The following is a 26,664-nucleotide window of genomic DNA, read 5'->3' on the forward strand; positions in this document are numbered from 1 at the left end:
GGGCCGGTTGGCGGGCCGGTTGGCGGGCCGGTTGGCGGGCCGGTTGGGGGCCGTTTGGGGGACCGGTTGGGGGGCCGGTTAGGAGTGAGTTAGGGGTGAGTAAGGGGTGGGTGAGACCAGCGGGCTCTGGACAGGGACTCCGGAGCCTGCATTGCACGGCCTCACTCGTCTGGGGGGGCGGGTCGGAGGACAACCGACTCGCCCCTCCGTTGGCGCGGGAGCCCTGGCGTAAGCTAGGGCGGCCGGACGGCGTCGTGGTGAATGTTCACTGATCCCACGGTGCCGACTCAACCGGTGAGAGGGAATCCCGGGGGGGTTTTAGTGGGGTAGGCCCTCCAGTCTAACCTGGGGTACGATTGGGTGCTGAGGGGCGCGCTGCTCCCCCGGACGGCGATCATCGCGTACGCCGATGACACGCTGGTGGCCGTCCGGGGGACCACCTTCCAGGAGGCGGCCCGAAGGGCCTCAGTAGCGGCGGACATGGTGGTCCGCCGAATACAACTGCTAGGGCTCGAGGTCGCCGTGCCGAAGACGGATGTGGCCATCTTCGGCGGGAGGGGTAGAGGTTGGGCGGTGCCGGCAGGCACCCACATCTCCATCGTAGGAGTATCGGTGCCGGTCAAGGCCCAGATGAAATATCTGGGACTTGTCCTGGACCGGCGATGGAACTTCGGGGAGCATTTCCGGCAACTTGCTCCCCGAATAGTGGGCGCCGCATCGGCGTTGGGCAGGCTCCTGCCCAACCTCGGGAGGCCGGGAGCCCCATGGGTGACCCGGAGTATGGCCTTATACGGGGCTCCCATTTGGAGTGGGGCTTTATCAGCGGCGACGAAGTCGCTGCTGAGGAGGCCCCAGAGGGTGGTCGCCCTGCGAATGTGCAGGGCGTACATGACGGTGGCCTGCGCTGCCGCATGCGTCCTCGCCGGTACTTCGCCGTGGGACCTCGAAGCCGAGGTCCTGGCGGAGGTCCGCACCTACCGGCGGGGAATGAGGGACCGAGGCGAGCGACCCGCTCCCCAAGAGGTGGAGCGGGAGCGCCGCCTCGCGGCGCAGCGCATGCGGGACCGGTAGAAAGAGGGCTTGGCGGATCCCCCCTATGGCGCTCGTACCATAGAGGCGATCCGCCCTGTCCTAGTAGAGTGGGTAAACCGGTCCCACGGGCCACTGTCGTACCACCTTGTGCAGGTGCTGACCGGGCACGGCTGCTTCGGTCACTACCTGCACAAGGTGGCGAGGAGGGAACCGTCCCCGTCGTGCCACGAGTGCGGCGCTGCGGATGACACCGCGCAGCACACCCTAGAGGTGTGTAGCCGGTGGGATGAGCAGCGCTGCACTCTGACGGGGACTGTGGGACAGGACCTCTCGCTGCCGAGCGTGGTTGCCGCCATGCTCGATAGCGAGGAGTCCTGGGAGGCGGTGGCCTCCTTTTGCGCAGAGACGCGCCGGACGCGCATCCGCTCCGGCGCAGACGTACGGGGAGAAGGCGAAGGCAGTTCGCTGCTCGCCTGATCCCCTAGTGAGACCAGCGGGCTCTGGACAGGGACTCCGGAGCCTGCATTGCACGGTTTCACTCGTCTGGGGGGCGGGTCGGAGGACAAACGACTCGCCCCTCCGTTGGCGCGGGAGCCCTGGCATAAGCTAGGGCGGCCGGGCGGCGTCGTGGTGAATGTTCACTGATCCCACGGCGCCGACTCAACCGGCGAGAGGGAAACCCGGGGGGGTTTTAGTGGGGTAGGCCCTCCAGTCTCAGGGAGAGTCCCCACATAACCCCTGAGTCTCCCTGGACTCAGTGGTATCCATAAAGATTTCCCCCCCGTCAAAAAAAAAAAAAAAAAGGCCCTCCAGTCTGGAGGGAGAGTCTCCACATAACCCCTGAGTCTCCCTGGGCTCAGGGGTATCCATAAAAATCTCCCACCCGTCAAAAAAAAAAGGGGGGTGAGTAAGGGGTGGGTTAGGTTAGTTAGTTTATTTGGGGGGCCGGTTGGAGGCCTCCTAATCCACCCCTAACTCACCCCTAAGCCACCAATCCAAACCCAAACCAGACCCTAACTCTCCCCTAACCCACCCCCTAACTCACCCCTAACCCCCACAACTCAAACCCTAACCCACCACCTAACTCACCCCTAACCCCCCCAACCCTTACCCTAACCCCCCCAATCAAATCCTAACCCCCAACCCAAACCCTGACCCCCAACCCAAATCCTAACCCACCCCCTAACCCACGCCCTAACTAATAATAATATAATAATAATAATAACGCACACACTCAACATAGCCCCGCACTAGGGAAACCCTGTGTCGCGGGTGCCATGGACACACACATAGACAACCACAAATTACACCCAAACTCACGAGAGAAATAAATGTAGGCCATACAAATATTTCTCCCGGCCCGGGAATCGAACCCGGGGACCTCTGCGTGGCAGTCCGGTATGGTAACCGTTCGGCCACGGAGGCAGTTAATTAACTCACCCCCATATGCCCTATAAATTTATCATAATTGTCAGTTTTAATTGTTAATTGTTAATCACAAACATTGAAAAGATTGGAAATTGATTAATTGTAGATATACGCGACTAACGATTGATCAATTGTTAGTTGCGAGAACCGCAATTAACAATTAATTAATTGTCAATCTTTAATTGTCAGAACAATTAAATTTTGCCCAACACTGGTTCAGACGCTGTCTGTCAGAGCTCGGCAGGAGCTGGCACCGGTTTCGATGTTCTACCCTTCTCTGCGACTTCGACATCATTCAAAAATGCAACGTAAGCTGCCATAGATTTAACCAACTTTGTCTATGGTAAATCATGGTTTTAATGTTTTTATAATTAATTATTATTTATAAACAGGATATATTTGTTGAAGGTAATATTTGTGTAAAATTTTTAATAGTGTTAAATTTGAAAAACGATTTATTCTAAAATGAATTGAACTACGTTGTAACGTTGTAACGGCTTTCACGTCACTTTATTCACAAATAGAAAACATAGAAATAGAATAGAAAACATTTATTCCTTAAGTCGACAACACAGTACACATGCATTTTGTAATAATAACAATAAAAATAGTACTAACTACAAATATATAGAAGAGTACAACGCGTGTGTGCTGTGCTGCCAAGGAAACCGTGACCCACTCAGCTTATTGTCGTCTCACTTATGGTGCTACGACGCTGATTTGCAGCGGATCCGGCAACAGAACACACGTGACACGGAACATAGTAGCCGTGCCAGATGACAATTATGTCCTTAAAACGCACAAAATATGTCAGAACGAACAGATTATTGACACAGTACAAGAAGTAATGACGTTACCACTTACATAATATATGCGTTAAAATGTGAAATTAATTTCATAAAACATGTATAAATATTAGAGTTAGTCATTTTGTGATATTAGTTAGAAATAATATCACAAAATGAATATAAATGTAGACAGTTGTGTACTTTAACAGTAGACATTATTACGTCACATATAATTTAAATTAAATTGGTATAGTGAATAATTGAATAAAATTGACATACAAAAAACAGAACCAAACAAGACAAAAATAATAAAAAATATAAAAAAGTAATCTATACAATAACAATTTATATAATACGAACATAGATGACCCCGACACATCAACAGCCATGTTGATATTGTTGAACATTTATTAAGTAAGCCCTGAGTAGTCTTTTAAAAGTAAAAATCGACGAGGCATTCCTAATAGGTGGTGGTATGTTGTTCCAACATTTCGAGGCAGCATAATAAACGTGTTAAATCACGGTATATACACTTACAAACTATACAAATTTACTTTGTAGAGATATTATTAAGTAATGAAATGGGTTTTTACAAGAATAACACGAAAAAACTATTAAATTAAAAAATAAAAATACTTGCACTTATGTTTACAACCTAAGCGTTGGGTTGCCACGTGAAAGACAGAAACTTTATTGTGAACATTGCCTCGTGGTAGGTCAATGATTGTGAGACATCGATATCCGTTTAATATTATTTTAAATTCCGTATATATTATCAATTTCAAACTTAACTTACATAACAGGAAAAAAGATAATCTGTTTTTCATGCTTAAAGTCCAATACAAAGGTGTGTCACATAAAATACGGTATTCTCGGAGCTCGTATTATATTTCTACTTGGTATTTTTTTTTGAATGGGTTTTACGAATTCGGATTCAAATGATGCCATTAACTAATTCATTTTCCTTCGAAAAGCTCTGTTTCCGCGTTTGCAATTCAAATCTTTAAACCAACATTGGGCACTTTGTCGTAATGGGTGCCGTTGAGTCGTACGTGCCGCAACATTTTTAAAAGGACTTTTTCGCAGCCACCGTTTGTTTGCTAAGCGAGCGAAACTCGTCGGATTCACTGCACGCTTGTTACCAAATGAATACCCACAATTACCATGATTTTTACGAATACTTTCGGGATTTAGCGTTCTTTCGTTTATTTTTCTTAGGGAATTTCAATTTGCTCAATACTTTATAGAAAAGTCTACTGCTATACAATAGATATCAGTGATCTTTAGATCGTAATAAAACTCATTCAGTGGGTAATGTAAACGAACAATTTGAAAAAATTCTAAAGTACATTTTGTGGCATTAGAATGGAACACAATATCGAATCCGTGGTGTAATATATCTGCAAAATTACAAGTTTTCAGAAGAGAAGTTTGAAAATTCTATTGACGAAATTAGGCCATAATTTTTTTATGCTTAAACAGAAGAGTTATAAAATTATTATTTTTGTGACTTTGGTGTGATTAAAACATTTTTGACGCATGATCACATGTGGCTTTATACCAGGCTACGGTACCATTTATACATTTGTTTAGATGGCATTAATCCGATAGTTAATATTTTCGACAACTATTTCGCACAACTGCGACTCTACGAGTATATCTTTGATGACGGGACTGATATTGTTTTTCAGCCGGCATATCTGTTTAAACGAGTGATGTAACATGTCTCCATGAAATGAATAAGTTGACATTGAATTGAGAGATTCACGATTATTATATTGTTTCAATAAATCCCTTGTTTCTGTAGCTGTACAGCGGCGCCTTTTTTGTTAAAATCACATGTTAGTGATATTTATATGTTCAAACTGGTCGCTGTTAATGTTCAGCGTTTTGATTTAAAAATAAAACGGTCCAGTGATGCTACCGAACCAATATTCGAGTCAAATAGTGACTTTATTATAATGCCAAGGATGCTTTTCGATTATTGATATTTTCGCACGCCTATATTTTACAATTTTGCTCATTGAGTTTTTTCCGCAAAAACTAAACTTTGCCATTGGAAGTTTTTTTATTAGCGACATCAACTATCAGCGAATCACCGGCTTTAGTTCTTGACTCAACGTACTCTCAATTGCATCAACTTCTATTATCTTGAAATCAAATATTATAAGTACACCTAGCTTTGCCTTGATGAATTAAAATATTTTACCTGTCTGCAACCCCTGTGAATTTTGTAGGGATGAAGATTAAATATTTTCACATGATTTGTCAATGACGAGTGCGAAACTTCAGGCTTTATATACCTTGTAGCTCATATTGCGTGCGACCAATTGAGTCTTTGCTGGAAAAGTCTATATGTAAATATATGGCTTAAGAAGAACATGACCAATTCATTACAGAACCATTTGTTCAAATATTTTTCTCACGTCACCCCATTCTACTGGCTTGGACGACAATGTCGAACAAAAATTGTACGTGCTCGCAAGGTTTCGTCGAACTTTTATTGATTATGATAAAAGGGAAGATATTGTAATACTGTGATAATACAATAACTATGTAAAATCGGTGGCGATTTCTTTTTTGTCGATAAAATTTATGAAATATAATAAACTCCGTAATATACTGAGCTTACTAAAAACACTTGTTGCACGTAACAAAATTATTACTATGGTATACTATATAAGTGTGAATGCAAAAGAGAATCTCGTTGCGGTGACTTTTGGTCGTCTGTATCTGTTTTCTGATAAATTGGCAAACGTTATCAAACAGTCACAGTGTTCTCACAGCTACGTAAGTATTCACAACATTGTATAACTTGTCGTTTAAACAGATTTCTCTAAATTTGCGTTATTTTAAGAAGTACGTTGTTTCTTTTTTATCTGATTAAATTTAACAAATATGAAATTATAACTACTTATTTCCTCGCAAAAATTATTACAAGACCTGAGTAAGACTTCTATTATCCTGAAGTACCTACTATTGTATTATGCTGTTATACATAGGAACTGTTAACATAAACTACTTTATAAGTATGTTTATGTTGTTATGTAGTGGGAATAGAAGAATATTTTAAGAATGCAGAACATTAGCATTTAATATATTAGCATTAAATAATCTTTGAATATTGGAACTCATAGTTTTAACTCCTTGCAGAACATCAAAATGTGGTTGTGGTCACTGTTCTGCGTGGCGTTGGTTTACTCGGCCGCGGCCGAAGATTATGCTAACAACTCGGCTGTGAAGACTTTCCAAAAGTACATCCAGATTAATACCACCACCGGCAACGATTTTAGTAAGTGTCCGACTGATATTGACACACATGGGTTGCAAATCAGGCATCAAGTGTGGCTTCTGAGATAGGGAATAATTATTGCGTTCAATGTTTACTTCAGTCTATCGCACAGATATTTGCCGAAAATGTGTGGAAAATAACGTAGATTTCTAAAGTTACAAGTTCCAATTTGACTCGAACACTTCACTTTACTGCAAGGTATACTTATTTTTCGACCTGTCAGAGGAAGGGATCATTCCAAATTTCATGAAAAATGCGAAAATTTATGCCATGGAATAACTCCATAAAAAAATTTGGGTCAGTTACGCATCAAAAGTAAGTTTTTTGTTTTTTGAAATACACCTTTCACTTTTTTATAATATATTGTGAGTATATATAGAGATTTATTTAATTTAATTTTTAATATATAGAGAAGTATTAAATGCTTTTAAATGCATATAAGTTTTGTATTAACTATCACAGCTGAGACAAAAAATATACAATATTATTTTTGTTTTCTTAAGCCCTACGCAAATCTTGTTTAAAAAACAGAAATGATGTCTTCAATCAATAATAAATAATACTCTTTATTCATAAAATAAATGAAATTCGATTTTAAATTTTACTTATAATATTACTTCGTCAAACTCGTTAACATAGATATACGGGTCAGAGACGGCGATGTGTGATTGCGAATTTTCTCGATATTCGACTAATGTAAAAGTAATGAAAAAACAAAACAAATCCTGTCACTCGAATGACAAATTAGTAACCTACTAATTTTCGTATTCGAATGATCGGAATGATCATTCATCAATAATCCATAGATTCCGTATAGCATAACGATACTAGTGATCACCTAGATCTCTCTGACATAATGGTAAATATGACGGGGTCAGAGATATTTTGATATAGACGTAGGGTGGTATACTTCTGCCATAATAATTATTCGACTCGTGCACCCGACCGAATAGCAAGGGCATTCGGTATCGGCAATCATTTGACATGGGTCGAATGATTGTACTTGGATTCGACTTAGGCGAATGACTTGCCCATTCGAATGATTAGTATTAGCACAGATTACTTAATAGTAACTACGTGTATTAGTAACGTTCAAAATCGCTCATCGCTACTCAGAGGTACAAAGTAACGTGTGAATACATGATCATTTATGTAGCAGATCTTGAGCACTTTAATCTTGGATACGAGGTCTTCGAGCGATTTTTGAAAGTTGTCCGGTAGGTAATACTGCAAATTGATTAATTATACTTTAACCATGAATCAAAATTATATACCGAAGATAGCATTATAATACCAATCATATTTACTAGGATATGTATACACGAGTCTATCATTTTCTCTACAAGAGTCTATCATCATATCCTAGCTGTTATGTGATCCAAAAAACCCTGTAGCGATAATATTTTTGCAACGTGTTTGTGATTTCTATCGTAAAAGAAGGAAGGTATAGATAGATTTATGTCTCCATTTTCAATAACGATTTTTTTATTTACATTACGAAATAAATTTAAAATAAACTATTTTTTAATTTACGTTCGATGTCTTTGTAGAAAAAAATAATAGTATATGGCTTATCTAACATTAATGCGAATCACGACAACGAATATTACAAAATTGTATTCAGCACAACGCGGTGAGCATGGAAAAAGATATTATAGGGCGTCTTTTCGAAACGACCTTCCTGTCTAATACAACAAACCTACAGTACATTAAAGCGTGATCTCTAAACTATTAATAAAATTGAATGTATATTTCAGTTACGACATTAGGCAATACTATTTTTGATATGTTGTTGTTCTATCATTTTCATATTTGAAAATTAGCTAGTAAATTGTTTCATTGTAATGGAAGAAAAAACCCGGGAGAGCAGAAGTTGGTTAAATTTAATAACTAAGTCCGTTAGCATTAACAAAAAAAGTAAATTTTATTAATTTTGTATGCAAAATCTTTTTATTGTACAGGCAACAATCGACTTTAAGCTGATTGGCAAATCCTTTCACCGCCATGACATGCATTATAGTGTATGCCATTGATACGAAAAGAAAAAGACGGTTTTGATTCAGAGAATGTTATTTCTGTGATGGAGACTGAGATGCAAGATAGTTTATTAAAATTAGAATCCTGGACAGATAGCATTCTGTTGTAAAAACCAGTTTATTTATTATCAATTTTATTCTTATTTTATTATTAACGAGTAGGTACAATATTGTTTAAGTTTATTTAGGTATTTAAATTTGTATTTAATTGATATTCAGTTGTTTTTTGTGAAATTACTCCGCTAGTTATAATTATTAATACAAAGATTGAATACTTAGAAAAAATTCCTTCGATCCGGCCGGATTCGAACCGACGTGTTCTACCAAACCGTGACAGACGCTATGCCAACTAAGCCACGGAACGAACTCTATGTGCTTGTTTTTTGGATCTTTGTATTTGGTTTTTCAACGATTTTTTAGCGGTAGCGCCATCTATGAGAACTCTGTGAAAGTATTTCGTCTCCCAGTTCGGTATTATTTATTTGAGTTTATTTAGGTATATTTTGTATACTAATATATGTGAAGATATACTATATCGTTATTTATTATTTGATAAATATAATGTTTTTCTATACAATTCAAATTTTGCTATTGACACCCTACATATCCCGCTCTGCGGAATGCAAATTGCTAGTATATATATCTCTCTCTCTCTCTCAAAGGTTGTCTGGAAGAGATCGCTCTTAGCGATAAGGCCACCGTTGCCCACATTAGTTTTAAGCTGTCTATGTACTGTTTTTGTTCCTGTGTGTGACTAATGAAGTGTATATCTATCTATCTATCTATTGATGCTTGTTCATCATGCTTTGAATTGATCTTAGTCTTGTTCATCTTTATAATGAATGCTGCGTTTGTGTAGGAAGCATATATTATATTATATCATCGATTAATTAACCAGAAATGGAGACGAAATGTCATTTAATTGGTTTGAAAACTGTTCTGCCAAATCATTACTGTGACAACTGCGCTCAGATTGGCCAGCCTGAATTCGAAACAATTGACGAGTGTCGTCAAAATTATTTCAATTCAAATTGACCAGTTTAACTTGAGCTTTGCTATAATGGAAGAAAATTGAAAAATTACATAATTGTACATTTAATCACCAATGAAACGTGATTCCGTTTGTTTTGTAATTAGATGTTTTGCTGTTCTTCCCACACCACCGAATGGAACAGCCCCCCTTGATATTGATATTATCTTTATTTCAATAAATATAGAACATTTTTGGAATATACGGAGATGTACCTACACACAAGTCAGTCGTTGGCGCTGTACTATTTCAGTTTTCCAATTTGTGATTTCAGTGCGAACGAGAGTTATTATTTACAAGTGATATAAATCAGTAAATATCTGATGAAGTGCCAGGGATCGATGGCCCTTATTTCGTCTCTATTTCTGGTTATATACTCGATGTATTATATAGACAAACTTATTTTTTTGTTTCTGGTAGCACCAGCCATAAATTTCTGGCAAAGGCTGGCGACGAAGCAGGGGCTGAATACCAATGTGTATAGGTTCACGGCCGAGTACCCCGTCATAGTGATTAAGTGGCCTGGTTTAAACTCTACGTTGGGCAGCATTATGCTCAACTCACACATGGATGTAGTACCTGCTGACGAAAATGTAAGAAAACATTAGTTTTATTTACTTCTACCTACTTAATTATTATATACCTATTATAAAAAATCTTTATACCAAAACATTATTTACATTATGATAAAAATGTAATTCAGATACCTACTATAAAATTCTCAAATAACTGTTTGAGAATGATTAACAGATCACACGATATAACACTTTATGTGTAAAATGAATAAGATAAGATAATAATACTTATCCCTTTATGAAAACATAACATGAAGTATATAGTTTTCTTTGTCGAAACTTTTTATACATTTAGCGATTGTTCATACTCAGTGAAATTTTTATTACCCGAGAGAATTAAAATTTATGTTTCCATAAATATTTAAAGTAGTTAATGACATGTCATAATCTATGATTTAGTAACATAAGATCTATATAGTGGCTGTCAACATGATCATTATACAACAAATCTATTTCTAACTCTATTATGTGCTTACAAATTGTTCTGTAAATGCACATAAAATTTACTACACTGCCTGCAATAGTTATCCATCCATGAAAGTTGGTGGTCATGGCGAGCTTATGCGTCAGTGCTATGTTTAAAGGAAACAACCGTTGCGATTAGAGGCTCGTTTAATACTGGTTACTTTTTACAAAGTTAATTCACTCCAATATAGCAGGTAGTTATAGATATAGGTAGGTACATTTGCAACATGCGTAAACATACCATTTCCTTCCCCTTTAATTTGGGAACCTGTTAACAATACAAAATGTCCTATTAAAAATACTGTTTATAATCAACATATTTGTCCCAGGTCTCAGCTGACAGCTATCTGGTGCATTTTTAGCATTATGCTCAGCTGGATTATTGGTACTTACAATAGCTTGCTCAGTCTCCGTCTGCTGAGACCTCACACTCTCTCGTCCTTCTCTAATATCTACATTATCTTCTGCCTCCTGCCGCTCCTCCTCAGACAGCTGATTGTAATCATTTATGGTTTCGTTTAGAGTAGTATTTTCTGATGGAATATCAACTGGTGATGTGGTCGAAGCAGCAAGTGGTGGAAACGGTGCAGCTGAGAATGGTGATTGCGTAGGTCCTGCTTGGGCACTCTGTTGATCGTCACCCTCCACTACTGACAAATTTACATCGGTCGAAGTACTTATCTCTATATTTTAATAATTGATCTACATGTCGATTACAAGTAACAGAATAGTCATGAACAAAAATTTCGAACATCCTGGTCCCTAATTTCTTTACAATTGGGCCTAATGTCCATACTGTCTTCCTTGCTACATACCATCGCAACCATACATTTTCTCCTACGACCAATTGCCTATTTTTATGTAATTTTATATTGCTTCCACTGTTAGTCATGTCCCCTTTTTTCAATTTTGGCGATATTAAATCTAATCTAGAGCGTAAATTACGTCCTAGCATAAATTTTGCTGGATTCACGCCTGTGGAACAATGAACAGTGTTTCTATACTGAAACAAAAAACCCATTAACTTCTGATCGATTTCATTCCATCTTGTTTGTTTATTTAAAATACATTTTAACATTATTTTACAGGTTTTGACCGAGTTTTCGGCCTGACCATTGCTACAAGGATGACAAAAAAATGGGCGATTTTACATAGTTTATACCATTTAGTGAGCAAAATTCGTTAAATTCTACTGAGTTTATTTTTATATCGTTGTCTGATACAACAGTGTTCGGCAAACCAAATCGTGAAAATAAATATAATTTTGATATCAAACACCGAGTGGAGGTTCCGCAATTCATCTGTAAACATTCGAGCCCTTTACTATGTGCGCCTACAATTACAATATAGTCTCGTTGAGCTATAGCCATGTAATCGATGTGCAGGCGCTACGAGTTTTGACACATTGCACACATGATCCTATCCGGCGCTCAATATCGCTGTCTGTACCCGGCCACCACACACGCTCACGCGCATTATATTTTGATTTCACTATACCTGGATGACCACAATGTAGTTCCTGTAGCATACGATCGCGGTAAAGAGTTGGAATCACAACCCTGTGGCCTCTAAATAGACAGCCGTCATAGACTTCTAAATCGAGTTTGCAATGGTAGTACGGTGCAATCGATTTGCAATGAATTTTTCGTGGCCAACCGTGACTCATATATTTACTTACAGTATTAAGAATTTTGTCGTTTGCCGTCGCACTTTGTATATCTTTAAATGTATTCGGCAATACATTTGCATCTAAAAACTTTAAATTTGTAAAAAAAATTTCGCCTTCTAAGTTATTTTCGTCACTCACCGGGGCCCGGGAAAAATAGTCGGCTACTATATTATTTTCACCGCGAATAAATTGTTCTGAATAATTATATGCTGATAAAATAATAGCATATCTTTGCAATCTAGATGCTGCCATTACTGAAATGCCTGCTTTATTTCCGAAAATCGTTATTAGTGGGCGATGGTCGGTGCGTAAAATGAAAGGCTCTTGGCGGCCATATAAGTACTGATGGTATTTTTACACCGAATATTATAGGTGTTGCTTCTCGCTGTATCTGACTATAATTCTTTTCGCTATTCGAAAGCGACCTTGAAGTATAGGCCAGCGGTCGTTCGACACCGTCCGCATCTCTTTGAGTGAGCACCGCGCCGAGCCCTTCCGGATCTACCGACAAGATCAACAGTGCCGTCGGATCAAAATGTGTCAATACTCGCTCGGACGCTAATTCTCGCTTCACTCTCATAACTTCGTTCAATCTCGTCAAATGAATTTCTCTAGTAGGATCAGTCACGCAGACATCGTCGAGCCAACATGCAACCCCGTCAATCCCAGCTAAAAGCGTTTCCATTGACCGCTTAAAAATTGCTGGTGCATTGGCTAGACCGTATAACAATCGCGTATATTTGAACAGTCCCTTGCACGTATTAATTGTGGTTAGCTCTTGTGACGATTCAGTCAATTCAAATTGGTTATACGCATTACTCAAATCTAACTTACTATAAGATTCTCCCCCTCCTAATTTAGCAAGTACTTCCTCTACCCGTGGAAATGGGTACTTATCTATCAACATATCTTTATTTAGTGTTATTGAATAATCTCCTGCCAATCGTACCTTTCCATTGTCCTTTAGGACAGTGACAATTGGTGTGGCATAATTAGAATGATTCACGGGAATAAGTATACCTAAACCTACCAACAGCTCGATTTCTTGTTCTATTCGTTCCTTTAATGCGAATGGAATCGAACGAGGCTTAAAAAATTTAGGTTGAGCTCCTTCCTTCAGTTTAATTTCCACTTTAAACTTGTTGGATCGTCCAAGACCACTTTCAAATAAATCAGTGTAATGCAATAATAATTGCTGTACTTCACTCGGAGTTTTGTCTAAGTTTATACTATTATTTTCCGATGCGCAATACACTTTAAATTCAGTCATAAAATCACGACCACGCAATGGTGGCCCTCCTTTTTCTACTACATACACTTTTAATTTCTTTGATTTGTTGTTATATGTAAAATCTGCAGTAAAAAATCCTAATGGTGTGATTTTGTGATCGTTATACAAGCACATTCTAAGATCACCTTCATTTAGATTTATTTATGAAAAATAAATATTTATTTGTATGTACAGTTTACCGGATATGACAGTAGTGCCCAGAATCTATTTCCATTTTTAACTGTATGTTATTGACCATCACACTGATTTGAATAGGATCATGATTAACAAACCTCATGTTGAACATCTCACATTCCTTGCAGTCCTTTTCTTGGATACAGTCACCTTGTGACGATGTACCCTCTTCCGTGTTAATATTATTAACTCGCACTGAACTTTTCTTTTTGCACACTATAGGCAAATGCTCTTTTTCACCACACATACGACAGCGATAGCCCTTATATCTACAGTTTTCGGCCACGTGGCTCTTCAAACCACACACCGATTGACGCCGTCAATGTCACAGCCGGCGCGGGCGGCCGGCTGACCTGTCACCCTGTACACCGGCTCTTGCTTCACAGGCACCTGTTGCGCCTGTAGCGCGTACGCCGCTTTCTGCGCAACTAGCAAAGCGCCACTACATTTTAACTTCGCCGGGTCTTGCTCGAATAGCTTCTCACGTTCCAGCCGTTCCAGGCGTTCATCCGAACGACACGAACTTGTCCGTCAAAAGTTGATCACGCGCTGTACCAAAATCGCAACGTATTGCGAGCCCTCTGAGACGTGCCGACTAATCTTCGACACTCTCCAGGGATTCGCCTCGCCTCGTAAAACTTAGCTCGATCAGCATACGTACTCTGTTTCGGATTGAAATGGCTGTTGAGAGCGTTCACTAGATCCTCAAACGTAACGTCTTCCACACACTTAGGATGCACTAAATTACGCGCCAGACGGTAGCTATCGTCTGCTAAATGCGTTAACAAACGTGCACTTTTCTGCGCGTTATACTTAAACGTACCGCAATTTAGCTTTAGAAACTGTTTAAACCGACTTTAAAACATTTCCCATTGATGACTAGTGTGGTCGAATACACTTATATCGCCAAACACTGATGATGAAGCCATAATTACGTATCACGCGTGCGAAAAATGAAATCCTCGGCGTCAAAATGCTATGTTTAAAGGAAACAACCGTTACTATTAGAGGCTCGTTTAATACTGGTCACTTTTTACAAAGTTCATTCTCTCCAATATAGCAGGTAGTTATAGGTAGGTACATTTGCAACATGCACAAACATACCAGTCAGATATTATACGCTCCCATATTTAACCTCCAATAATTTCATTCTTAAGCTGAGATATGTAAGGTGTTGTCAGCTTGCGCTTCTATGCAAGTTTTAAACTATTTCATTCATCACTATCATGCATTATCATCATGTTTTATTAATCTACGTCATCTCTTGGTGTAGCGCATAGCTAAGGGCATAGACATATTTTTGAAACAGGACTAAACATTTTTTATAATCTATTTGAATATAAAACAATGTCTGAATGAGCCCGTAAATTGACTGGGGTAATAAAAATTGCACGGTGTATGTCGACTAAAATCTGGTGATAGACATTTCGTTACATCTTTTTGGCTTTCATTATAAAGTAGTAAAGATTACTTATGTAACGTTTAGGTACTTGTCATCTATTTTTTAACCTATTGATAGTTTAACATGGCTATTTTTTATTATGTATTTTTTTAAACAAGTAGTGCATTATATTTTTTACGTTTTGCATTAAATATTAGTAGATATAGTAGTGTCAGTAGATGTATAGATTATGTAGATAAGGTTTATTTAATTTTTATGCAGGATGGTTGGACAAATCCCCCATTTTCGGGCTATCTCGATAGTGAGGGCGTAATTTGGGGTCGTGGCACACAAGATATGAAATCTGTTGGGATACAGTATTATATAGCGCTGAAGAGATTGAAAGCAAAAAATATTACATTGCTGAGAGACGTTTACATGACACTTATGCCAGGTAAGTGTATGCTTTTTCACTTTATCCAAAGTAATAATGTACTAATTGCCCTGTCAGATAATACTGATGTATGTCCAATAATTTGGGTCACATGTACTTAAGTGGTATTAAATGGTAACTTGCTAATCCAGGGATTATTAAATAATGATTAAGTTCCTTTGCATTCGTTTCAGAAAATTAAGTAATAAAGTATGAAGGACCATATACATATACTTTTATGTGTTTTTAATGTTTTTACTATAAATGAGTCGAACTATGATCGATGACATAATAATACTAATGACCCTGTCAGATTATTATCTGCTGTATGTCCAATTATACCATGAAATGTCCAGTACTACAATTTTTCAAGACAACGCGATTTTAAAATGGCAATACAACTGTTTATTATTTATTCATTGCACCTTCTCTAATAACGAAAATCATTAAAATAAACATAGGATACTTGTTGCCTCGAGAGCACATATTACATTAATTTTGTTTTGTTGTGCACCTAAACCCGTTCTCGTAATTATTGTGTCCTGTATTTTGGTCAGCAGGAAGAAATTTCTTTTAGAAATAAGCAGTACACTTTGTTGTGTTTTCTGTCTTACTAAATGTGATTTGTGTTTTCCTGTGCAATAAATGAGTAATAAAAAATAAATAAAATACAATGTTAAAAACATTTGTAGGCACCTTAATTGCAGGGAACAAACCGTCATTCAGTACCGATACTGGAATATACATTGTTTCCGGTATCAATTATATCTATGGTATTAATAAGTACAATAGAGTTGACCTCGAAATTGCATGTATATGACATATATTTTATATTGATAAACATTGTTGACAAGTAATCGAAATTTGAGCGCTTAAGAACAAATGATACGGAAATAAATAATTTTCTATTAAGTTTGTATTCCATAATAAACTCGTAAAATAGATAATGTAGGGACATAAATAAATAAACAATCAAAGAAAGGATTTTAATAATTGCCTTTGTTTCTAAAGACGAAGAGACGGGTGGGAAGCATGGCATGATTCCGTTCTTGGCGAGTGAAGAGTTCAAATCAATGAACGTTGCTGTGGAAATGGACGAGGGATCTTCGTACAACTTGCCTTTTAGTCCTGTTTTCTACCAGGATAAGGCTGTGTGGCGTAAGTGTTATTTTTGTATCACCGCAGATATGTTAGCTGAAATCTATAAAGTACTATGATGTTTTGAACTCTACTTCTAGACTTCATGCTTTCAAATCTGTAATATTTTTTGTAAAATTATGACCGTTAGCATTACTTATCTACCTAAATGAATGTTTGGTATTCAAAAACAATATTTGATCCTCTTTTTTTATCATTGGTCTTTTCTTTTAACTATTGATCTTGATATTGATATTGATTTATAACCAGTAATCACCAGTATATCTTTTGATATTGATCTCCTAATAAATCTTGATTGTGATTGTGCCTTCCATTCAGTTGGTTAGGTTAGGTTAGTATATGACAAAGCAGCCAGAAGGCAATTTGCTTGCGTTTCCGAACATATTTACAGGTCAAATTATATTATAATTAACATAATACTCGTATTAGTATACAAATATAATCAACATTTACTTAGTTTTAAAAATAAGTATCTAAATTTAATTTTAATGCTCACTTGTCTTTATTTTAAGGCCCAACATAAAACTATCAAAGTTAATTTATACAAATCAATATTTTTTGCGTAGCTCATAACAGATTAATTTATTTTATGTCTCAGAGAAAGAGAATCAATCATTAAAAAATATTACCGTTTAGATTTTTTGCCTGCTGCTTTTGCAAATTTAAAATGATCATAAGTACATGCCGAAGTTATTATTACAGAAATCCGCGTGGATTGTCATGGCTCTGCCGCGCATGGCTCTACATTGCCGGCCTTAAACACCACAGCTATTGGGAAAGTATGTGTACTTTTGAATTTTCTTATTATTTTATAATTTTTTTATGATACCAAGTGGCGGAACGAATAAGTTGTACGCCAGGTATGGTAAGCGGAACGCCTGTCCGTGTCAGTTACATTGCCACTCAGAGCTTTTAATCGCAAAGATCTAATGGGCACCCGTCACCCTGATACATACATAAGTTGACAAATCCTATAATTTCACCAGCACACTTACCCTTCAAAACCGGAACGCAGTAATGCTCACATTACTGCGTGACAGCAGAATTAGGTAAGGTGACAATACTTCATTGGATGAACTCTTTCACAAGGAACTCTACTGCTGCTAAAAATCTTTCAGGACCAGTGTTGCCGTTTATAAAAAAAATGGACTTTTGTAAGTTTATTGCTCGTACAAGACGTTAAAAACAGGTCATTAACATTTTACAAATTTCGACAGTGTCTATTGAAAAGCTATAATTCGTTTTTTTACTATACATGAGCTTATTCCCAGTGGTCACCCCTGGCTTTGTTCCCACTGGCGACAAATGGGAAGAAAACCCATATGTTGCCAGGTGGTGTCAGATGGGATAAAAATATCTGTTGTTGCCACTGGCGACAAATGGAATTTAAGATATCCCAGTAGTTGCTGGTGTTAAAAAAACAAATGGAATAAAAAAATCACAATTTATGTTTGTTTATTGCCGGCATCAGAAGGGAATAAAATAAAATTCGAGTTTAACTGTTGTTTTATGTTTATAGCGTCCAGACTTTCTGAATAGTTGTCGATATAACCATAACATATGGGTTTTTTCCCCATTTGTCACCAATGGAAATCACCACTGGCAACAACTGGCAATAAGCCGTTTTAAAGGATTTTTATGACTATGATGTAAAGGCATAAAAAAAAACTTAACCATGACTTAATGCACTTAATATATTTATAAATGTTGTGTATGATTGCAGTGTTATAATGTAATGACTAAATTGCTGGCGTTACGAGAGGAAGAATACCAGGTGTCGCTAAAATCTGGTATCACCAATGCTGGGAGCTTCACGTCCGTCAATCTTAACATAATAAGCGTAAGTTAACATTCACTTATTGATTTGACATTGTCTTCTAGGTAATGTAGTGTCAAAATACAATACGAAGCGATTCAAGCGCCACCTACCTAAAACATATATGTATATTTTAATGGGCGATATCATGGAAGTAAATTGATCTGTGAGCGATATAAGAAAATGATGACTTCGGAAATTCAACCTGACCACACAATTGTTAATTACATGAAATACAACTTTATATGACATGTTCTGTAGGTGTAAATATATTTTTCTACATCATGTTACTGTGGCATTTTTGTAAATAATGAATGCTTTTTTTCAAAAATAGACAAATAAAATCGCAAGTGCTTACTGTGTAATAGCATTTTTACCGTATTTTTTAATCTAACGTATGGATATTTACAAATTCTACCATTTTTGTTAAAAGTTCCAATTGTAGTTCTTTTCACTGTAAGAATATGCTACATAAATATAAGTAGTGTGTGTCAGACACTAAGGACTGGGACTAGGACCTCATAAATACATATGAACGTCACAGTTGAGACGTCCAGAAGAATATAAGTAGTTGTATTTGGAGGTACCATGAAATTAACTTCGCCCTACGTTTTGAATGAAGAAAAAATAATTCACAACACATTTAAGAACAGCATTGATGGACGGTGGATCATTCAAAATCATAATCTCGAGAGTTGTTGTCAAGTACTGACGATTAAAATCCCGCCTGCAGTTCGTTCTCACCACGTCAACTCGATTTCCATTACATACTTTCCACCTTATTAGAGTTTAGTATAACTGTAGCATTTTCATTTCTTATTATAAAAAACATTGACACATGCGTATATTTCAGGGTGGTACTGCCAACAATGTAATTCCTCAACTTATTTCTCTTATCTTCGATATCAGACTGGCAACCGATGTCAACGAAGTACAGTTTGACGCTCAGGTATGGTTTATTTTGACTATTACTAATTATTTTTTCCCAACGAGAAAGCATTAGAAAATTCAATACAGAGTAAGTATGCCAGGTTCAGTATAAATTTTCAATTGCATTCTCGAATAATGTCATAGTACGCGTGGTGCCTCCATTTATTATTTTGTTCAATGAACTCGATTCAATTGTCAAATATACGAGTATATCACGGCTATGCGACACCGAGGAAAAGTAATTTAAATATTGTACATAGGGTACTTAAAAGGAATCAATCTTTATAATTGACCATTTCGATCGGCAGCAAAAAAATACACAATGCTTTTTTCGCTTTTAGTTGATTCGATTTAGTAGCAGTTGAGCTCCTTGTGAAAGAGTTCCTCCAGGGTAGTACTGGCACTTTACCTATTTCTGCCGCCAAGCAGTAATGTCAGCATTTTCTATGTTCCGGTTTTGAAGGGTACGAGTGTTGGTGAAATTGCAGGCACATGGGACTTGTCAACTTATGTCTAAGGGTGACGGGCGCAGTGGCAGTCTCTCTGTAACTGAGTGGCGCTGTAACTGTCATGGACAGGTGTGTAGCTTACCATCAAGCGCACGACTTGTTCGTCCCGTTACTTGATGTTATATATAAAAAAAAAGATTCCTAAACGAGCCAAGCAACTTTAAAATCTTTGCAATGATATAGTCATTGCGATACCTCGTCGTATAGCCGTGGGACACTCTGTATTCAACAAAATGCTTACATGCTACTCGCGTATTAAAAACCGTATAATGGACTCACGTGACCTTGGCCTTGCGTTCATAATGAACACTCCCAAAAACATGATTAAAATAGTAAATTCAAATGTGCATTACGATTTTTCCTAGAATTAGAAAAAACTTTTAGGCCGATTTATGTAATCACATATTAAAAATTTTAATTAAACTACTTTAATGTGGAAGGTCTTTCTGCTCATTTACAAGTACGATGTACAACTAATGTAGACGCAACTTATATATATAAAACCTCACTATAATGCGACATGGTGTTTGAACATGTAGATAGTTAATTTTGTAATTTTATCGACCTTTTGTACAATCCAAAGTTAGCTGTTTAATTGACTATATATTTTTGATTACTTTGATGGCCCAACTCTTTGTACGTTGGGGCACTGGATAAGGAGTTCGATTTTCGGCAGGAAATTAATTTTTCAAAATTGGTGGTGGTTATGGGTTGCGCCGTAGTGTGATTTTGGGACTCTAGGATTCATGGTACAGGGAATTCCTTAGTTTGAGACCAGGTAATTGATGTCGTTATCTGGCACATTATAATATTAATTTATGCAAAAATAGGATATTGCCAAGATTCGCAGCAAAAGTGCTATAGACATATAACATTTTTACTACACGTTAGTAATATATTTAAAGCAGAGATCGAAATGATAATTATCAGGATAGTAAAAATATTTCTTGATATTTGTAAAATTAATGGGAACAATAAAATACTACCGCTAGCAATGCCGTGGCATGTATTTGTATCAGAGACGTATCCAAACTCGTCAAATGGCAGTCTTATAAAGTCACAAACCATATCGTTTTCTCAATACTTTGACAAACAAACTACCTCTATTATTTGTGGGCTACGACTTAGTCACGTGGCAACTCCAGCGCATCTGTTCAAACTTATTTTATAACTTATTGTATCTGACCCTGCATGGTCATGGGATTTCTATTTCTATTCTATTCATATATAATGTACTGACGTTATTTATCGAAACTGATAGTATCAAGCTTACTTGTTATAAGCTTTAATATGTACGCCGATATCTACCTTAATAGCTCTCATGTACCTAACTTATCATATCATTTTTCATTCAAATTCCGTACCTTTTCCACAATCTGTAATTCTGCTTTCCCAACACTTTCATTGGCTAAATGCGAAGGCAAAGGTAAAGGCAAAGGCCATTAATAATAAAAAAGTATTTTCTATCTTATAATTATCAATGAAAATATATATCTATCAAGATTTTCAACAATTATTTAAAGTGACTATTAAATTCCAAATACTTTTGCTCTACCTGTAGCCTTGTATAAAATTTTATGACATCAATCAGTTACTGTTTTTAATTATTTCTATTTAGCTAAGGGAGTCGATACAGCAAGCAGGTGACAATATAACATTGACCTATCTACAAAAAGACCCACAGTCACCGGCCACTGTAGTTACCGCTGACAATCCTTTCTGGACTGCTATCACTGAAGCCACTACTGCCAAGTGAGTAAAACACTAAAACATGAGCAAATAATTTGATAAGCACACACGCTAGCTTCCATTTAATAAATTCTTTTAAAGCATTATTCCTACCTGTTTTATGTATGTATATAGAATTTTACTACCACTTACGAGGGTTCAAGGCCTGGTGATCAACAACACAGGTTTGCAAACCTAGTCTTGCTACAATCCTGTTTCAATGTTTTAATATAGATATACATTATACAAAATGCTACAATAATATTTGTTAGCTATTATGAGATATAAACAAATTCTGTATTGTTTTTAACAAAAATATCCTTTTTTTATCCAGGAATTTAACCGTGGCACCTATCGTACCTCCGGGCTCGACTGACGCTCGCTTCACCCGCTTATCTGGCATTCCAGCTTTCGGTTTCTCTCCTATGCCCAACACGGAGCTACTTCTTCATGCCGTCGATGAAAGACTTAGTGCCAAAACCTTCCTCGCAGGAATTGACATTTACGAACAAATTATATACAACCTCGCTAACTTGCCTGGCGACAAAACTTCTGCAGATCCAAGCGTTTATTTAAAAAATACCACGCAATGACAATTTCTGTTATTAAAGCGATTTTTTCTATAATTCATTGTTTATTCTAAAGATATTAATAAATTATAGCAAGGTTAGGTAATGAGTTGTGTGAAACATCTTGAGGATGCCTTAGAGTGTAAACGAAAAGTCAGGCATGTCGCTCATACTGTCAGGAGCAAATCAACATTTTCTAGATTCCTAACGGTAGCTACGTTGACGTACTGAAAGTAAGGAATTCATTACAGAACTAATAGCTTAACAATATTGTATTAATTGTTTTTAAAAAAAATTATATCTAGCACCCGAAAGAATTTGTAATACTTTACATACATTTGTATAATTTCACGGCGTCATTTTCAAACTATAAAAAAAGGCTGTAATTCCTTTTTTCATTAAATCGGCTAGCCAAGATTCCTTACAGGATATGAATCCTTCATACTAGATAATTTTAACAGCTTTTGTTCTTAATAATTATGAAATCTGCAAACCCAATTAACAACTTGCCTACCACTATAATGAAACGAGTTACTATTCCTAAGAATATTTTATTATAGCCAAACAACTGTTAGAAGAATCTTGTGCATAGTAATGACAAGTATATGTATATAAATTGTATATCAACATCGAAGTAAACTTGTTTGAATACTGTCATAAAAGTGGAAGTAAATTAATTTGCTACTCCGCGAAGCTATAAAGGTTAAATCGTGCAAAATAGCTGCGCTTGTGTTAATATTTTTTCACGCAGTTAATCTTGTGATCGCGAAGTAGGAAATAACATGAACTTCCGCAAAGTATCCATTAATTAAACACTGTCATATATTATTGCATTTGATTTTTGCATTCTTTGTTTATCAATACACCCAACTACAACCAGGTTTGAAGAGTTTTTTGTTTTTATTTCGTAAAAATACCCTAAAATAATGTATACGAGCCACAGCTACGCCTACGTAAGCATTACATAAAATCTCACACAATACAATTTACAAACTCAAGTAACAAATCTGTCCACCAAATCCACTAATCATTTAGATCGTATAATCCTTCATCCACGAAGGGCGCGCGACAAATTAGGTGTTTGAATAGTAATAGAGTGGTAGCATCGCGATGGAGCGACATCGGCATTGCCGCAGGGCGGAGCGCGTTAATTGAAATAAATTGTCGCGACTCGCGCGCCGGGACATAAATCAGAGTGCCGGCGGCCACCACCGACCAGCTAAGTGCCTGCTACGAGGGATGTGCTATACTAGATTAGGACAGAACACTGTTATAATAATAATAATAATTTAGTTTCTCCACAGTTATGAAATTCATCAGTCTTATATTTTTTTGAAAGAGGTTTTTTTACGATTGAAAGATTTCGAATAGAGACTATGACGTACCATTTGAGAGAGAAAGAATGTCGACCTATCATGAAATCAAAATAGTGCTACCAAATTACGGCCCGCGGAGAACTATAACCCGCCACCAACATCATTTCTAAAGTAGAAGTCAACCTTTTCGATATCGGCACACAAAATAAAGTATTATTTGTTAACATACAAACAAAAAAACATAACACTTTTGAAATATTTGAAAATATTTTTTTTTATTCGAGCCCCCTGTGAAATTTCTTGCTTTTCTGTCATCAATGTCAACTCATTTAGTACCAAGTACTATTTATTTACGATTTTATGGCGTTTTGTACGACTCTACATTTTTTCATAATTAAATAATAAATACAATATACCCATATTTTTAAAATTTAATTACTGCAAAACGCACATTTTATGAATTAGGTAATTATAGGTTGAATTACAATCTGCCATGTCTATAAGTTTTCAAGCCCTATTTCCGAGGATGACGCCCTAAGAGACACCGTCAGACGAATTAATTCAAGCGGCGGCGGCGAAGGAGGCACCGCGATTTTTGCTCTAGTGCTCATTTGTCACCGGCACAGGTGTGAAGCATCGCACGCACTAAAAGCACTTGTATTGCTTACATATTGCACTCTGCTTATATGTAATGTAAAAGGTAGTCTTGTACAGCGTGTTGTAGCTTTCAACGGTGTATTTTTTTATGTTTACATTAGGGAATAAATACGTAGAAACTTGGAACTGCAATCATCGTATCCCTTACTTATTACCCATTGTTTTTACGTGTAATATGGTTAAACTAGTGATGTTACACAGAGTGTAGTAATAGTATAAGTAAATTAGTACTAGGAAGCAAATGCAAAATTGAGTCTTGTTTGTCACATTTCACAAGGCATTCGTATTCACGCACAGTTAATGCCTTGAGATACCTGAAATTTGTATTTATTTAATTCAATTAAAAATCATATCGGCTTAAAAAGTCTGTTAAAACGCCATTCACTAAAGCTGTAATAATGAAGTCATACCAATTTATTTTTTTTGTACAACTTCAAGTGACGGGACGAACAAGTCGTGCGTCTGATGGTAAGCTACACGCCTGTCCATAACAGTTACAGTGCCACTCAGAGCTTTAAATTGCAAAGATCTGAAGGGTACTGCCACTGCGCTCGCCCCCATGACACGTAAGTTGACAAGTCCCATGTGCCTGTAATTTCACTAGCACCCTTACCCTTCAAAACCGGAACACAGTAATGCTGACATTACTGCTTGGCGGCAGAAATAGGTAAGGTGGCAGTACTACCTTAGACGAACAAGTCAAAGTCAAATAATCATTTATTCCATAGGTAAATATTTTTACACTTGAAAACGTCATTTTCTAAGCTACTTTTTAAACTACTGCTCGTTCACTACGCTGACCTCCCTGAGAAGAACGAGCAAGAAACTCTAGGCATTGCTCTTTTCAAATAAACTTAAATGCTATGGAATACACTTTGACTCATAATTGTGTGGAATCTAAACTTTTGTTGTCTTTCCGTACTTCTTTATCTAAAACATAGTCTTCAATTTTGTAATATGACTTTTCAATTAAAATACTTTTAATGTAAGTTTCAAACTTATAAAATGATAATCTTAATATATTATATTCTCTCTTTTACAAGGAGCTCTACTGCTACTAAATTAATTTTACGGCTCACTGGTTAAATGCTGTTTTGTTTAAAACCTTTCTTGACATTAATCTACTCAGAACCAAATAAACGGGATATCGTACGGGATCGTCTGTACTATTTATATCATATTGCACTGTGTTCAGTCCTTGCGTGTAATGTGAATACGGTGATTTTGTAGAGTAAGCATCTTTGCAACTTTCGGTGTATTTATTCGTCTCTTTTTGTCCAAATCAAATCTAAATGCATGCAATGCTTAGACGTTATTAATGGAAATTAAGGAATTTGTTTCAGTTTTTTGTCTCTCTTGTATCCAGGCCTCTTCAGCAAAACTAGCATAATGATATTCGAAAGACGATCGAAAACTTATCTAATAAGTCTAGGTATTCTTCAAATAACCAAAATATTAACAAATATAAGTTATTATATTATACTTTCTACTAATGTAATATTTTACAGTAAAATTTGTTACCAGTAAAAACCAGTGTAAACCAGTTAAAAACCATTACATTAGAGTATAAATCGCACTATTCTATATTTCTGGCCAGCTTACAACTGACGTAATTATGTAGAAAAGCTTTTCACCGACATTTTGATATTAGAAACAAGTTAGCTAAATAGGAAGAAGCGCGAAATTTTTCGCGCTTGGGTTCGGATTAAAGGTGCCCCTCGAAATTAAGCTTAAACCGATTGTAAATTAGGCTGAAAATAAAATTTGCCAAATTCACCACATTAAGAAGGCCAAAATCAGTATATCTAGTTTCAATTCCTCAAGATACACAACATCTGCTCGTGGAATGGGTTCGGAAGGAACCTATCAGGGACCCAGAGTACGGTAATTTGTGCAGGTTGGTTTCCATATATTTAATACTGAGTAGTTTCAATCGTTTTGTCGGAGCCAACATGTAGTATAGCGAAGATTTTGTATATATGTATGGTTAGGTAGTATTTTGATTTATCTGTTTGGACTTTATGAAGTGTTTTCATGATGTATTGTTTTTCTATGGGGCTGACATGTTCAATAATGATTAGAATTTTAGTAAAACTAGAGCTCCTTGTGAAAGAGTTCGTCGAGGGAGGTACTGCCACCGTACCTATTTCTGCCGCCAAGCAGTAATGTAAAGTGCTGGTCAAATTACAGGCACATGAGACTTGTCAACTTAGGGTGACGGACGCAGTGGCAGTGCCCCGCATATCTTAGCGATGTAAAGCTCTGAGAGACACTGCAACTGTTATGGATAGGCGTGTACCTTACCATCAGGCGCACGACTTGTTCGTCCTACCACTTGATATTATAAAAAATAAAAAAAAGATCAAAGCCCCTAAATAAATGTAAAG

General features: G+C 37.2%; 1 protein-coding gene across 1 annotated transcript; it reads left to right on the forward strand.

Annotated features, from left to right (window-relative positions):
* The first annotated feature begins 6,410 nt into the window (after positions 1–6,410).
* On the forward strand, positions 6,411–23,198 carry LOC113227102 (aminoacylase-1-like). Its single transcript, XM_026459973.1, has 9 exons — positions 6,411–6,540; positions 10,027–10,199; positions 15,444–15,615; positions 16,606–16,752; positions 17,455–17,531; positions 18,476–18,592; positions 19,422–19,517; positions 21,626–21,759; positions 22,070–23,198. Exons 1-9 carry the CDS (start codon positions 6,411–6,413, stop codon positions 22,326–22,328), a joined length of 1,305 nt encoding a protein of 434 aa, XP_026315758.1. The 3' UTR covers positions 22,329–23,198.
* The last annotated feature ends 3,466 nt before the right edge of the window (positions 23,199–26,664 follow it).

Source organism: Hyposmocoma kahamanoa, unplaced genomic scaffold (assembly GCF_003589595.1).
Source record: "Hyposmocoma kahamanoa isolate Upper Pololo Valley unplaced genomic scaffold, ASM358959v1 202, whole genome shotgun sequence".
NCBI lineage: Eukaryota > Metazoa > Arthropoda > Insecta > Lepidoptera > Cosmopterigidae > Hyposmocoma > Hyposmocoma kahamanoa.

Coding starts and splice junctions, on each gene's coding strand:
- LOC113227102 (XM_026459973.1), top strand. CDS start 6,411: ATGTGGTTGTGGTCACTGTTCTGCGTGGCGTTGGTTTACTCGGCCGCG. Junction 6,541..10,026: donor CACCACCGGCAACGATTTTA/GTAAGTGTCCGA, acceptor TGTTTCTGGTAG/CACCAGCCATAAATTTCTGG. Junction 19,518..21,625: donor AAGTACAGTTTGACGCTCAG/GTATGGTTTATT, acceptor ATTTCTATTTAG/CTAAGGGAGTCGATACAGCA.